Source organism: Dipodomys merriami, unplaced genomic scaffold (assembly GCF_024711535.1).
Source record: "Dipodomys merriami isolate MVZ:Mamm:240054 unplaced genomic scaffold, mDipMer1.0.p SCAF_33, whole genome shotgun sequence".
In the NCBI taxonomy this organism is placed as follows: Eukaryota; Metazoa; Chordata; class Mammalia; order Rodentia; family Heteromyidae; genus Dipodomys; species Dipodomys merriami.
In genome coordinates, this window is record NW_027204826.1 from 6080511 (window position 1) to 6097236 (window position 16726).

Here is a 16726-nt window from a genome sequence, read left to right on the forward strand (position 1 = left end):
AGGATTACAGGCATGAGCCACCAGTGCCCACTTTGGCATTTGTATTTTTTAAACTGCTGTGTGTGGTCAAAGGTTTGCTCAAACTTCACCTCTGGACTCTCAAGCAGAAGGCAGCCTCACTCCATAACTCCAGTCCCTCCACATGCTCCTAGCCCCTCCTCCAACTAAATGGCCAAGAGCTGAAGGAATTGGAGGCTTGCATTTCAGCCTTCAGCTCTTCCATTGTCTCTTTTTTCTCTTACTAGTTCTCCCTTCCCAATCTATTTACTCTGAAATAGAAATGTCCAAGACTGGTACAGACCGGGCAGAGTAAACATGAAAGATGTATTTTAGAGGAAGCTCCTCACCTGAACTTTACAATGCCAAATGCAACAACACTGACCCCTAGGGTTCAGATTGACTGCTGGAAGAGGGGCCAGGACATCGCTTTCGCTGCGAATTTTGAGTGACTCTGGCTGATAGCTGAGGTCACCAAATGATCATACAGCTAAGAATTAAGAGGGACTGCTCTTTGAACAATATGTGGAGACAAAGGGGGGAAAAAAAGGCGGGACTTGAGTTATATGGTCTCATGCACCAGAATGCAAGACTATACTAGAACCCACTAGCTTAATCATGTTCATTTCCTGATATGACTTGACCACCACCATGCAGATGCTCCAGGAATGATTTAATAGTCGCCAGCATTCCACAATGTAATGTCCTTGGATCTTACCTTGGCTGACATGGGGCCAGCTCTTTATTTTGTACTGCTTCTTGTTAAGAAAAAACACAAAACATTCCCAAATTATCCTTGAGGCAGAACCAAGGGTTTTCACAAACAGCAGTCAAGCCTAATCAATCGCAGTAAGATTTTCAGAGTGCTTTTCTATCAGTCTATGCTGTAAGTGCTGACATTACCCTGAAGTAGGACACCATGTTCCAAAACAAAATGGAACAGGAATGAAGAAGCATGGCCACTTAGGTGTGAAGAGGACAAGAAGACTCACACCTAGGCTCTGAAAACTTTCAGAAAGCTTCAAGCTAAACTGTGCCCAACGAACTCATCAGGCTCAGAGAACAGTATGAGCAGGAAAATGATGACTGAAGGGCACCACTACAGACTTACCATTCCAGTCTGGCATTATTTTTATTTCTCCATTAAAAGTGCAACATTTCCATGATTATGGCTCAAGCCACAATCAAAAAGTATAATAAAGCCCAGAGCAGTACATGTGAGGCTGAGCCAGTCATCAAAATCCAGAGGTAGCAATGAATCTGCTAAGTATTACACAAGATGTTCACTACAATACTGTCTGGAACATCAGAAACTGAAAACCTAACAGCCCATCAATAAGATCTGGCTAAACAAAATTTAAGTCTATCCATAGACTACTATAAAATTGTTTTCAAAAACTCCATATATATGAAAAAAATTTTAAATGCTTAAGATGTTAAAAAAAAGGTAAAGTCCATTTGGCATTTTAAAATAAAAAGAAATACACATGTAACAGACACCACAATAAAGCTCCTTTATACAACTAATATGCGATAAAGTGAAGCCATACATACACAAAAATTATGGTAAATTAATCAAAATAACTTAAAAATCATTGCCTTTGCAGAATCTAAATTTGATGTGGAGACAAGCGGGGAACTTCTGTTCCATTTAAGCTTTTCTTTAATGTATGAATTTATTCCATGCACATGTATTACCTCAAGAACTCCTCAATGAACTCAAAAGATCATCTCACACTGAACAATAAAGACACACACTTCAAGGTAGTTTTTTTAAACATTTACTGAACACAAACACCATTTTTCCTTTTACATAGCAAGATTGTTAGTTTCAAATTAGCTGAGCTATTACGACTGTCAATTGCCATAAAATTAAAAGTGATTCTACATGTCAAACTGAAATGGAAAATATCATGCAAATATATAAATCACTAGCAGACCTCTGGTGCAGCCAGCAAATTTACTAAGTTTATTAAAGTCACGTAAAAGGTTTGACAAAGTGCACAATAGAATGACACCACTGGTTTATTATAAATCACAGTGAATTACTAGAATACAACAATGTGGCTCCTCTACGGGGAGGACTGCAGGACGGGGTGAATATTATAAAGGACAGGATCTTTTCAATAGGTTAGGCCGGTCAGCTGTGACTCCCCAGCTACGTGCCTCTGAAAAGACTGCTTGAGAAAGCTGAGACTTTTCCTCGCATGTTCTTCTCTGACAATTACTAAGCAACAACAAAAAAAAGCCATGCACAAATTTTACATCCGATAAAAAATAGATACAAAACCTGTTTGCTCCATCACTAGGAAAGCTTGCGTCTTCGCTGCTCCACTGTTCTCACAGGGCCGCTCGCACATCACTCACCCTAAATGAAAAGCTGTTAATGACTTAGCAATATTCACCCCTCCACAAACAGCAAGATAGACTCCCAAGACCATCAACTCACTGACCCTTCCCTACACATCAACAGACAAAAGTAAACACCACAAATCTAGGACTAGAGACCACATTTACAGCTTTAAAACTAGATCGTCATTACTGGTGTAGTGTTTGTTTCAGATCCTGTATTTGGGGGAGGGGAGTACTGTACAGCCCATCCCATCTGAAGGTTTGCGCAGGTCTGCCATAAGAAAGTCCTATAATGTGGTAAGACGTAAGAAGCGTTCCCCTTTGAAGAGGATGTCCACTACAAAGCTGCATTGGCAGAGTAGGCAGGAACACAGCTTAAAAAATTCTGGACCAAAACCTTTAATAAAGCAAAGGGCAGAATTTTATTTTCCTGTGCCCTTTTTAATAGTACAGTATAGCCAGTGAGAAAAGCAAAAGACTTGTCTGTGCATTGACACATCTAGCAAGCTGAAACATTTCGGATTTTTACAGAATATCTATCATAAAAACAAGATTGTTGTACTTTCCTCCATCTACTCACTAGTTCAAGCACTGGCTACCTCTAAACCAGCAAATGGAATCCAAAGTTTGACAACTCACTCCTCAGGCCACCCCATTCCAAAACCAGGCAAAGTGGTCTCATTTAGAGAGCAAGTGCGTCTACTTTGATGGAAACCGCTAACAGGGTGCTGCTCCCTGAAATTTTTAATTTTTAGAAACACTTGGCAAATGCAGTGCTGGCATTTAGAGCTATCGCCCTAAATCATATTTTACTTCAAATAATGCTATCATACCTCAGTCTTCAGAATTACCAATCATGAATCAACTATTTGTACAATAAAACTTCTCAGGAACAAGCAAGACCAAAGCTTGCAGATGGCCCTCTATCTGGTGTGTGTTTAAAGTTGCCACAGCAAACAACCTTGGGACAACTGGGCTAAAAGCGCAATCCAGGGTGGACTGAAGGTAGCTAACCCATCAGACTCAGTTTTTATGCAAAATGCTGCCCTTTGTTGTCTACTGAGGGGCATGGATTTGCCGCCCAATCCCTGGGTTACTAGACAATAAATAGTTACTAAAAACTGAAGAGCCCAATTTCACTGACTCCATTGAAAGTGGAAAACCCACTTAAGTTCCACATGATTTACAAATGAAAATGTCCCCCTGGGCTCTAGTTCATCCAGATTTATAGACAATTCCCAGGCAGGATAGAGAAGTTGGAGGGAATCTGTAATGTTATCAAGGAAGCGTTAATGTTCAAAGCATCATTTTTACAATAAGAAACATTAAATGACAAAGGCGGCTGTAAAGTGAAGGCAGCCTAATGTGCTGAGATACGGAACTATCACCTTCTTACCTATTTTCCCTTAAAAATGTAAGTTTATAAAGAATTTGGCTATATGTATTTTAAAATAATTCTACCAAAACAAATGTAAGTAACAGGCCTGTAGATCACTCGTTTCAAGAATGGCTTTATGCAGGTATTCACAATGCTTATTTGGATTGATATCACAAGACAAAAAGTTAGATCTTCAACAAGAGTGCACAATGTACTACTACACTATAGTAAGCAAAAATCATTACCAGTAGCACAGTTTATTCTGCTATCTTCAAATTCCTCCTCCAACTCTGCCAGTTCTTTAATCAGCACAGTTCATTTTCTCCAGTTCAGTATTCCCTTTGCAAAAACTGTCATTAAATTCTGATGTGACTATGTACATAAAATCATTATCCTCATTTTATAAATAAGTCACGTCTAAAATAGTGCTGGACCGGTACAGTGAAGGGGTATGAAATGTGGTTTTAAAACATGCAATATTACCTAGTACTGTAAGTTCTGGTGTTTAAAAATCATATATATTAAAAATGGACCAAGTGAGTACCAAGTATTCCATCTATTTCCTCACGCTTCACTGCACCGTCCTGATACTCTGAAAAACAAAGGGTCCATCTGATCAGAACCTTGGAAAAGTTATGACTCACTCACCTTGAGGAAATGTATTTTCTTTCAGGCCACTGAGAATTGCCAAGAGCAAGGTACAGTATATCCTTGATTCAGGATCAGGGTCAGTTAATTTACAAATCAGGGTCCATTCTAATGCCATCCTTAAAACCTTCCTTGTAAAACTTCAAGTTAGGAAAATAGAAATCTACTACCATGACAGTATTTGCCATCCAAACATTCCTAACTGAAGCAAGAAGACACAACAAGAACTGAAGCAACTGGATCTTGAATCTTCGTAAAGGAAAAAGTTTCAAGAATCTCCCTTCCCTGCCCCCTTCAAAGTATTTTATTTTGTGTGTGGGGTCTTACTTAAGGCCCTAAGGTGCTGATTTTGGCTTAGTCATGGTTTCTTATAAGTGATTCAACTGCAACCTTTCTCATATCTTTCAATGCAATCTCCATAATTAAAATGTTATTGAAATCTTATAGTTTTTTTTTAAGTTTACATCTGATGTTATACATCACTACAATGCTTTTCATCAAAGGAAAAAAAAATCTGTGTCTTCACATACAGTACCATGCACTACAGATAGCAAAGGCATTCATTTGGCACTAGAGAGAAAATTAAGATACAGCTAATTTTACTTTCATTATCATTTTCAACATCAACAGAAATAGGTACATACCTTTAATTTTACCTTTTTCTGTGAGGCTTAAAAAATAATCATAGAATACTTTTAGTTTGATATTTAAAAAGTTGCTGTTAAAATAACAACAACAAAAAATAAAGACCTCTGTACAACCTGTTGGATAAGTGACATTCTGTGGTAGAAAAACCTGCAGCTCTGACAGACGCGTACCTTTCCAGTGGCATTGAGAATTATTTCCATCATCAAAAAAACAATTTCCTATACCACACAACTGAGTTTCCTATTTCTTATAATGGACTAGGTGAAAACAACAACAACAAAAAATATATATATATATATATCCTAGTTCTTTCTCATCTGTCTAGAGAGGCAAATAAATGCTCTCTGGAAAAGTAATTTCCCAAATTTTAAAAGGTACAACATAATAGGAAAAGGAGAGGGAGACAATTTGTTTCATAAAAAAAAAAAAACACAGAATTCATTATTTTTACATGTCTATAAGCTGAATCAAATGTAGTTTAGATCAATTACATTAAAACAGAGACTTCAAAGACTTCAATCCTAAAGACAGTCCATCGGTATTCTTTGAAAAGTTGGTTTAAGGTTATGACTTTGAATATACTACCCAGCACAATGGAACAAATTCAATGAGCTTAATGTTATGAATTTGTAGCTATATTAAATTAGCACATTTTTTTCTCATTAACCTGTAGCTGTATTTTTTTAAGTCTTCCTGTTAAAATGTGTGGGATCACTCTACATACATAATGGAAGAGGGAAAAACATCTGCAGCAGTTGAAATGTCAGAACTCCTGGACTTCCTATTACTTTTAGTGTTCCTTGTCTCCATGAAGTCCTCAGAACTGCTGCATGGATAATGAGCTGACATACACTTAACAGAAATACTTTTGTAGGGCTGTTCAGAACATCAACTTGAAATCACAAACATCCCTTATCACACAAACAGAATCTTATATTGGTTCCTTAAAAAAAAAAAGACAAATATTAAGTGACACCTTATAGTTATACCTAAACAATGTGGCTTTGCTTAAAGTGTGTCTGAAACCTATTACCAACTATACTGAGGCAACAAGACCATAGACGGATTTAAGGATGGAAGAAGGGTAATGGAAAGAAAAGTAGAATTTATGAACACATAATTCTATTGTCTGTGATTAAAGTCCTTTACTTTTTAGCACCACATTAAACGATTTTACATGTCCAGCCACTTAATGAAATCCAACAAACTCTTCCAGAGTTCTGGGGATCTGGTCTTGGTAGTTAATGTCATTAGCTCGAACTGCTCGGGCAGCCAGGCACTTGAGACTCATCTTCATTTGAGTTTTAAGTAGGATTTCCGATACCCCAGTGGTACTTTTGTCTAGTGGAGTCTTGTTCTGCTTATTTGTCATGTCGGTGTGGGCGCCCGCTTCAACCAGGCTGATGATGATGGAGTGCAGGGTCAGGAAGTCACTGATGGGTCTGTTGTACTGGACAATAATGTGGAGGGCGCTGTTCCCCTCATTGTCCACGGCATTCACCTCCGCACCACAGTCCAGCAGGAGCTTTGTAACAAGTGCATTTGGGAAGCTGCAGACATCATTGGTGTGGAAATCATCAACTGGGGTATTAGAGTTGACGGCTAGGTGCAGCAAGGTGAAGCCTTCCCGAGTTCTGGGGTCAAGATGAATCAGGTTGTATATCTGCTTGTTGATTTTGCACTGATCTTCTTCACTGCACTGTGTTTTGGTAGAGATGCACACTAAATACAGAAAAGTATACAGATTACATTCATAATTGTCCATAGCACTGTGGACATCAGCATCTGTGATATTTTTTACTCTGTTCATACTTTGTTCTATTTCCAAAACACTGCATCTCAAAACACATTCTATGTCTGGGGCCTTCACAGTTTCATTCAAATGTATCATCTGTGAGAACACTTGAGCAAATCGAAGAAGATCCTTGTGGGTATTCCTGTTACCCTTCTGCCTGAGGTGCAGGGCATGAAGCCACAACTTGATACACTGTTCGAACTCCATATTATCTGCATAAACAGCGCCCCTGTAAATGATGGGGTGAGAAACATCAATATTGTCAGCACCTAAAATCCGTTCCCGAACTATCAGGCCTTCCATGTGAAGAGCATCTCTGTCTTGCCGGATGGATTCAAGTTCTTGAGGGTTTCTGCATTCAGTTCTATTCCCGTAAGCATGGATTGGCGGGAGAACCTCTTTTTCAAGAATGTTTTCACCATCTTGAAACCTCTCTAACATAGCTAAATATAAATAGTGGTATGTCTTCATGATGTCATAGTTCTCACGGTCATTTGCAAAGGAGGCACCCAACAGCTCCAATGCTTCAATCCGACTTCTTCTATCACAATCAGCATGAGAGAGCAGCAGTTCCACCACATCGGCTTTACAGCTTTCTGCCGCAACCTTCAATGGTGTCATGCCATGGCCATTCACCACTATTGCAGCTCGCCATTTTATCAGCTCCTTCACAATGTCAAGGTGCCCAGCTTCAGCTGCAAAGTGCAATGCAGTGGCCCCACAATGTGCTTTAGCATTTGGGTCAGCACGTTGTTCTAACAGGTATCGGACCACATCAGTGTGTCCCTTATATGCTGCAATCATCAGGCAGGTGTTGTCATACTTGTTGGCAATGCTGATGTTGGCATTGTTTTCAACCAGGTATTTCACAATGTCCAGTCTGCCATCAAAGCATGCCGCCCGCAGAGGGGTCGAGTTAGTTACTGTGGTATGGTTCACGTTGGCTCCATGGCTGACTAGAAGTTTAACGACTTCAAAATGTCCTGCTCCTGCAGCACACCAGAGCGCAGTGGCACCATCAATGACATACCTACACATGGAGAGAACAAACAGATGGATAGTAACACATCATCTGCACTGCCCAAGACCTCACGTTCCACACCACCATTAATGCATCAGTTTTTGTGAAAATGAAAATAATTTCGGTAAAGCACTTTATATCATACTTGTATATCTAGTATGAACCCAACGTAATTATCATCATTTCTAAAGTGTATTTTTTTTTTAATCTTGCCTGGGTGCCAGTGGGCTCATGCCTACATACTCTGCAGGCTGAGATCTGAGAAGGTTCAAAACCAACCTAGGCAGACAAATCCAAGAGACTCTTATCTCCAATTAACCAGCAAAAAGCCAAAAGTGGTATGGCTCTTCTGGTAGAGCACTGACCTTGAACAATACAGCTAAACAGGAGTACAAGGTCCTGAGTTCAAGCCCCAGCACCAGCATAAGCATACACATACCCACACAAAAAAAGTAGCAATAACACTGAGGAAAAATAAGGGCTGAATGTTTTTGGCTCAGTGATGAAAGGGCCTGTCTAGCGCATGCAAGTGCTGGAACTGAAACCCTAATACCACCAAACAAATTAAAAATAAATATTACATCAGTGATGTTTTAATGGCTGACAATTTTAACTTTAATTAAACATACTAAGTTAAATAAAAAATATTACACTGCTAAAGATATCATTTACTATATAACATCAGAATATATCAATATAGTAATAAGCCAAACAAAAATCATACAAAACTTCTACACTAAAAACTTAAATAAACAAATAATCTTGAGTTCATGGTTTAGATGAGAATTCTCTTCTTAAATGATCTACACATTTGATGTAAGCCAAATTAAAAACCTAGCAGGCTGTATGCATGTGTGCACTGTATGTATGTAAAAAACTGATAAGGCAACTTTAAAAATTATCTGGAAATGCAATCAAGGTAACTTTTAAGAAAAATAAGAGCATAGGCATGACTCAAGAGTAGAGCATCTACCTAGCAAGTGTGGGGTTCCAAGTTTAAATCCTAGGATCAACCCCCCAAAAAAGTTTCATTTTTCTACTTAAAAAGAATAATGACTTTTTGTGTGTGTGTGCCATATTAGAGCTTAAACTCAGGGCTGGGGTGCTGTTCTTCAGCTTTTTTGCTCAAGGCTGGCACTCTACTACTTGAGCCACATCTCCACTTCTGGCTTTTTGCTGTTAATTAAAGTCTCATGGACTTTTCTGCCTGGGCTTTAGCTTCCCACCAGGATCCTCAGATCTCAGCATCTGAGCAGCGAGGATTGCCAAGGCTTACACCTCTAGCACCTTAAACAATCTTGAAAAAGAACTTGTTTCAAACTGATTATTAATATCATCTGTCAAATAAAACTATCCAAATAGTTTGGTTTCTGAAGACAAAAAAAAAACTACCATAATTCATCAGCATAAAGGATAGAAGACTACATCAAACTTTTCAAAAAAGCTTCTTTAAAATATCAAACTATGGGGCTCAGAATGTGGCTTAGTGCTAGAATGCTTGCCTAGCATGCATGAAGCCCTAGGTTTGATTCCTCAGTACCCTATACACAGAAAAAGCCAAAAGGGGCAACTGTGGCTCAAGCCCTAGGAACAGAAAAAAAAAAAAAAATCAAACTATCTTAATGACACTGGAGTTGATCAAGATCTATTTAAAATTTAAGAAACAGAAAATCTGTTGTAGATATATGTGACAAATGAGTAAGTCAAAGATAAAACAACCCATTTTTTGATACTCACCTTTTTGAAAAAATAAAGCACAAATCAGACCACAGAAAGTTTCACAAAGAGAACATTTTACTGAGTTCCTGCTTCAATTTAAAATAGAAATGTCTGGAAATATGCATTGTATGGATGATCAGCAGTATATTTTAACCAAAGTCCTTAAGTTCACTCATTAGATCAAATGCAGTTCCTTGCCAATGATTTTCTAAATGAAGTCAAGATTTACCCCTCTTGTTTATTAGTATTTGCACTATCACTGGCTATGAAAGAAAAGATGCTCAACATTCTCCTAAGTCCTTTCTCCCCTCCCATGTCAGCGAAGCTCTTCAAGAACCAGTGTTCCCCACAAACTCTAGGACTGGATAGTCAGCCCTCAAAACCCAGATCAGCACCAAAATTCCATGGTCATATGACACCTTCCCTTTGTTATGTCCCATTTCTAGAACAACTTTAAAAATTAATGTAGTTTTATTATTTTTTTATCATGTGGTTGAGGAATCAAACCCAGGGCCCCGTGCATGCTAGGCAAGCACCCTAGCACTAAGCCACATTCTTAGCAGCTTCCCACTCTCCAAGTCTTTTTTCATTCCCACTCAAGTTTTCTTCTTGTCCACTCACCTGTGTCAATTCTCCTATCCATAAGTAAAATACTTTCAAATTCCATTGCAGAAACTGTGACCAAAGACTCAAATTATCAACATATGGCATTTAAGCTAGGTGTTAGTCCCTTCCTTTGAGTCTCTATTATGAAGCCATTTTTAGTTTCTTCCAGTGTTATACAGTTTTGGGTAACCAGTAGCCAGTAGTTGAGGCCTATAATTGTAGTTACTCAGGTAGCTAAGATCTGGAGGATAGCTTCCAAGCCAGTCCAAAGCAGAAAAGGTTTGTTAGACTCTTATGTCCAAAATAACTAGTATTGCTGGGCACCGGTGGCTCACGCCTATAATCCTAGCTACTCAGGAGGCTGAGATCTGAGGATCGCAGTTCAAAGCCAGCCCAGGCAGGAAAGTCCGTGAGACTCTTATCTCCAATAAAAACCACTAGAAAACCGCAAGTGGCACTGTGGCTCAAGCGGTAGAGCACTCGCCTTGAGCTGAAGCGCACAGGGACAGCGCCCAAGCCCAGAGTTCAAGCCCCATAACTGACCAAAAAAAAAAAAAAAAAAGAAAGAAAGAAAAGAAAAGAAAAACTAGTAAAAAGTTGGGCACCAGTGCCTCACGCCTATAATCATAGCTACTCAGGAGGCTGAGATTTGAGGATCTGGGTTTGAAGACAACCTGCATAGGACTCTTATCTTCAATGAACAAAAAGCCAGAATTGGAGTTGTGACTCAAGTAGTAGGAGCACCAGCTTTGAGCTAAGTAAGGGACAGCACCCAAGCCCTGAGTTCAAGCTCCTATACTGGCATATACACACACAACAACCACCGGTATAGAGCTGGGCTAGAAGTATGGCTCAAGTGGTAGGGCATCAGCCTAGAAAGTACAAGCTCCTAAATTCAAACCTCAGCACTATTTAAAAAGTAGTTTTTAGGCGGAAGACTTTTTCAGAAATTATTTTATACAGAATTACCTTAACATCATGCTTCTCACACACATAGACAAAAATTAGAACCTCAAACATATAATTACATTGCTGTTTTAAGGCTGAAGCTAAGTAGTAGTACTTGAGCTGGGTTTTAACAACAGTAGCAGTTGGGGATGTAGCATAGTAGTTCAACATTTGAGACCCTGGGTTCTACCCCCAGCACTGCAGAAAGTAAAAACAAGGCACAAAGAACAGAAGAGACAAGACAGCAGTCTGGTACACCTACAATGACAAGTATTTCAGTGCTGTTGCAAGAGATCCAAGCTAGGCAATAAAGTGATTGTGGGAAATAGGGAAGTAGTAAAGACAGGCTGTGATATCCTCCTGAAACTATAATCTCCATCATTCGTGATTTTTATTGAGCATTCTCAATTTATGTTTCACTTATTGATTATTGAAATTGCTAGCTGCTATGTTAAAGTGGTTATTTATTTTCTAATCTACTAAATGCCAATGGTCACTCTTCAGTTTACCAATTAATATGAAAATAATTGAAATTCATATCCATCTTAAGATCCATTCACACCACTTTGAGATTAATTTGCAGTTCTTCCCAGTCATTTGGACCTTTTACAACAGAAGAAACTGTTTTTTGCAAAGGTAAGGATTTCTCTTTTTCACTCCTTTTTTGTGTCCGTTGTGGGGCCTGAACTCTGGGCCTGAGCACTGACCCTCAGCTCTTCAGCTCAAGGCTAGTGCTCTACCACTTGAGCAATAGCACCACTTCAGGTTTTCTCGTTTATTGGAGATAAGTCTCTCGACTTTCTTGCCTGAGCTGGCTCTGAACTGCAATCCTCAGATCTCAGCCTTCTGAGTGGCTAGGATTATGGGTGTGAGCCACCGGCACCCGGCATTTATTTTTATTCATTAATTTTTATTTCCAATCTTGAGGCTTGAACTTAGGGCTTGGGCACTGTTCCTGAGCTGCTTTTGCTCGAGATTAGAGCTCTACAACTTAAGCCACAGTGCCTCTTTTGACATTTTCTGAGTAGATTATTGGAAATAGTCAGACTTTCCTGCCAGGGCTGGCTTTAAACCTTGATCCTCAGACCTCAGCCTCCTAAGTAGCTAGGATTACAGGCATGAGCCCCCAGGGCCTGGCTTTTCAATCTTTGTAGACCTCTAGAAAAGTTAGCCTGAGTGGTATAACTTGAAGCTCACTTACCCCTTGGGGGCTGGATCTTGCTTTGTATTTTGTAGTGCTAGGTTCAATGAAAGTCAGGGCCTCCAGCATGCTAGGCAGGTCCTCTACCTTGAAGCAACCCTAGTACCCAGAAGTCCTGGGGTCTAGCTCTTGAAAAATAGATGTAGCTATTCCCCTATTTCACAGACACATGAAATGTATACCTTTAAGCAACACCCTAGTACCCAGGCCTAGAGGGTCACATGAGCCTTATGGCCAGGTGGGGACTCCACAGCTTCTCCATATATGGTAGTAAATTAGGGTTTCTAATTTTTTAGTTATTTACAAATTTGCTTTACAAGTTTTGTCCAAATTCCTCACTATTAGTGCTCTTTACTATTTTTCCTTAAATATTCAGTAATTTACTTGGTATTTGTCTCCCCAGTCTTCCCCAATCACTTTCTTCATTGCCAAGTTTGCAACAACACTGAAATACTGGTCACTCACTGCAAGTGCACCAGACTGCTGTTCTACTGTTCTTTACCAGGTTTTGTTTCTTTTTTATTTTTTTGCAGTGTAGGAGGTAGGACCCAGGGCCTCAGGTGCTGCATGTACCATTGAGTTACATCCCCAGTCCCCTACTGGCTTTAGAGCCAGTTCAAATACTACCAATTCCCTAGTGCAAAGCTGATTCTCTCTCCCTCTACTCTCCTTCAGTATTCCAAATGATGTCTTCTGTAAGCCTAAATAGCACCTGCAAGTACTCATTTGTTATCTATTTCTCTCTCTCTCCCTCTGCACTGTTACCGTAACAGTGGGAACAGGTTCTTTAGATAAGATTCCTCCAGAGCCTAGTACCCAGTAGGTACTCAATAAATGTATGCTTGCTGAATCTTTTAATCTCACTGGCCAGTGAAGAATACTGGACAAGGTATTCAGATACACAGACTGAACAGTTTCTAGTCATTTCAGGTTCTTAACTACCCACCTCAAAATAGCTCTTTGATAATACAAAAAGACAGCAATAAACAAAACTTTCATATCTTCTAGAAACTTCTCTCCCACCAGTTCTCCTTGTCCACATAGCCTCACATTACAAGCACCCCAACAGCTGCACTCACTGCAGCTTTGACTGCAGATGCCTAGCTTAAAGGCAGGTGCCTAGAGCTGGAATGGCTCTGTTTTCCTCCTCCCAGCAATGTAGGTAAGGAGTAGGTAAGGCTGTGAGAATACAGGAAGTAACAGGCAGGTGACAGAAGCCAGCAGGGAAAGCAAACATGAACCAGGTGCCATCTTCGGTCAACCTCTTCTCAATGTCCACAGAGGTAGTCTCAGAGATGCCACATCCATGGGTTATCAATTTATTAAAATGTTAACACTGTAAGATATTTCTTATCATCTAAAGCAGAATCAAAAGCTTTTATTTTTCTCTTAATGAGCTAAAATTTAATAGTGTCCTGATCATCTTAAAGAAGAAATGTTTTAAAGTCAGATATTATACAGGTCTGTAATCTCAGCACTTGGGAGGGTGAGGCCTAGGCTACATAGCGAGACCGTGTCTCAAGAAGAAAAACTATTTTCTTAACAGGTTTTAAACAGTTCCTAATCATCAAAGCTAAACTACAGTTTTCTGCTGAGATTCAATTTACTTCGAAGAAAATGCAAAATAGCTTATGTACTGGTATGGGCCAACAAATAAATGGAATGAGTAAACCAAAATCTTTATGCTGCTGTCATTTATAAAGCATCTTCCAAGACTGAAGAAGGTAAGGTCAAAAATCTTAACAATTCTGTGATCCTTATTATACCCAGAAACGTACTTATACGTGGAGAGAAATTTTTAACTACAAGGACTCAAATTTTGAACTCCCCACCTTGGGTAACAATAAAGGTCCAAAGCCCACCCACCCCCACGCCCCATCTCAACTCCCCAGGGTAATATGCTATTTAATAATGGCATCATATCCATCATATCCATTCTACATCATATCCAGTGTCACTCTGGGGCCAACACATCAACTCCAGCAACGTGGAAGGGTCAGAAGCATGTCTTGAGATGTCTGACTGCATTGACAAACGCACGAGAGACTGCGTCTGCGTCTGCAGGCTTACTCTGATAGGGGGGGAAAAAAAATAGCCCCAGCAATCCACTAGGAGCTGACTGGACCACTCGCTCGAAAAGGAGAAAAGTGGGTGACTGCATAACTCACCAGCCTTCCATTTTAACTGCTGACCTCGTTAATGTCTGACCTCGGCCAGGCAGCCAGGATTGATAAAAGGAAAAAGGCCTGCAAAGGCGGCCACCCCTCCAGACAGCGGTTCAGACCACCCAGTACAGACCACCCTTAGACCTCCACGCCGCGGGGGCGGCGACCGGGGGGGGGGGCTGGAATCCTGGGGCGGGGGGGGGCCGCTAGGGATGGGGGGGTGCTGGGGTGGGCCGGGCCGCAGCGGGGGAGGAGGCGCTCGCGGGGGCGCTCAGGCGGGGTAGGCCGCGGGGTGGGGTGGGGGGGATCAGGCTCTCCGGGCGGGGCGGGCTGTGTTCGCGGGGTAAGGGGGGGGGGGAGAGGACAGGCGGGCGCTCGGAGCAGGGCCCGCGCGTCCCGGGGACCCGGGGACCTACCCGTCGAAGCGGACGGTGCCGGTCTGCTGCGTCTGCACGCGGTAGTGCTCCAGCAGCAGGCGCACCACCTTGGCGTGGCCGTTGCGGGCCGCGATGATGAGCGGCGTGGAGCGCTGGCCGCCCTGCTGGCTGACGTAGCCCAGCAGGTAGCGGATGTCGCTCTCGGAGCGATTGAGCAGCAGGGCGGCCAGGGTCAGCACCTTGCCCTCGCTGGCCGCCTTGTACACGTAGCCAGCCAGGCCCTCCATGGCCGCCGCCAACTCCAACACCCGTTTGGTCGCCACCGCTGCTGCCGCCTTGCGCCCCCGGAGGCCGCGTCCGCCAGCACCTCAGACCCGGGCCCTCACGGCCCATCCAACGGGGCAGCGGCGCGGCCCTGGCGGGCGGAGCCGCGGCGGGCGCGGGGGGCCGCCGGGGGCGCGTCCGCGACCCGGGCAGGGCGGGGAGGCGCGGTCAGGGCCGCCCCCCGGGCCCCAGGCGCCGGCCCCGGGCACACGCGATCTCCATGGCGGCCGCCGCCCCGGGCCTCGGGCCGGACCCTCCTTCCAGCGGGCTGCGACACGCGCGCGCCCGCGCTACGGGTCGCCGGCGGGGTCCCGAGGGGGTCGCGCGCCCGGGAGGGGGGGGGGGCGCTCAAGGCCTGAAGGCCGCCCTCGCCTCGGCCCTCGCCGTCCCGGCCCGGGGGAAGCCCGCAGGCGCTCGCCCGCCGCGGCTCGGAGGCCTGGCACTCGGGAGGCCTTCGCAGCCACGCGCGGGCGGCGGCGGCGGCAGCGGCGGCGACGCGGTCGGCTCCCGCGGGGCCGCGCCGGAACTCGGCGGGAAGAAGCGAGCGGCTGCCTACGGCGCCGGAGGGGCGGGGCCACGGGGCGGGGCCACTGAGCGCGTCCTCCCCTTAGCCGACCGGCTGGAACTCACTGCCTGCGAAGAAAGGTTCCGCCACGCAGCGAGGGAGGGGGCCCCAGCCGTGCTCCGGGCCTGGGCGCGCGCCTCCCGGGGCCCCACCGGCCCTCGGCGAGGAGGTGGAGGGCGAGGCCCTGCCCCAGGACGCCGATCGGGGAGACCGCAGCGCTTGCTTCCATCCATTCCTTCCTGACCCGACAGGCGGCCGCCCCTACCCCAGGCAAAGGCGGCGCCCCAAGTCCTGGGGCTGTGGGGGGCTTTCAGTGGGGGACTTAAAACTGGGCCTGCTCAGGGAACCCCGCGGTGGAGATGCGGGCCTCCTGGGAAGGAAATGCAGGCCTCCAATCCGAGGCCCGAGCAGCCTCCATTCTATCGCACAAGGCTGCTGTTAAGGTCTGAAAAAGAGAATTTATCCAACCTACTAGAGGCCATCTATGTGCCCGGCCTGGCTTAGCAGCAGCTGTCCTAAGCCAACAGAGGATGGACGGCCCCGTGCAGTTACTGCCTTTGTACCTTTGCAGTGAGGCAGTGATGGGAGTTGTCAGAGCAATCCCTGTGACCGGTGACAAGAGCAGAGGCTAGACAGACCACAGCTAGTACAAAACCCCGAGCAAGGACCAGCCTGGTGAACCCTGGTGCACAAAGGGCCGGCTGGCCGCTGCAGAGGGAAGAGTTCTAAATTAAACTCTGTGAAGGAAGCGTTGGAAGGGTTTTAAACAGGGAAGTGACAGGATGCTACTTCTCGTTTTTATTTGTTTATTGAAAAGATCACTCTCCGGGCTGGGAAGGTGGCTCAGTGGTAGAGCGCTTGCCTTGCATACACGAGGCCCTGGGTTCCATTCCTCAGTACCACCTAAGCAGAAAAAGCCAGAAGTAGTGCTGCGGTTCAAGTGGTAGAGTGCTAGCCTTGAGCTGAAGAGCTGAGGGACAGC

The 16726-nt window shown here is 43.7% G+C and overlaps 1 protein-coding gene across 1 annotated transcript; it reads right to left on the reverse strand.

Moving 5' to 3' along the window:
• Positions 1–1762: 1762 nt before the first annotated feature.
• Positions 1763–15617, reverse strand: Fem1b (fem-1 homolog B). The gene is made up of 2 exons (XM_070043024.1): positions 14895–15617; positions 1763–7848 (listed from the first exon to the last, which is right to left on the reverse strand). The coding sequence occupies exons 1-2, from the start codon at positions 15140–15142 to the stop codon at positions 6213–6215; spliced, it is 1884 nt and encodes a 627-aa protein (XP_069899125.1). The 5' UTR covers positions 15143–15617; the 3' UTR covers positions 1763–6212.
• Between the last annotated feature and the right edge of the window lie 1109 nt (positions 15618–16726).

Excerpts from the sequence above, each read along its gene's own strand:
- Fem1b (XM_070043024.1), bottom strand. The coding sequence starts at position 15,142 with ATGGAGGGCCTGGCTGGCTACGTGTACAAGGCGGCCAGCGAGGGCAAG. Across the intron at positions 7,849-14,894 it reads GGCACCGTCCGCTTCGACGG|GTATGTCATTGATGGTGCCA; the intron begins GTAGGTCCCCGG and ends CTCCATGTGTAG.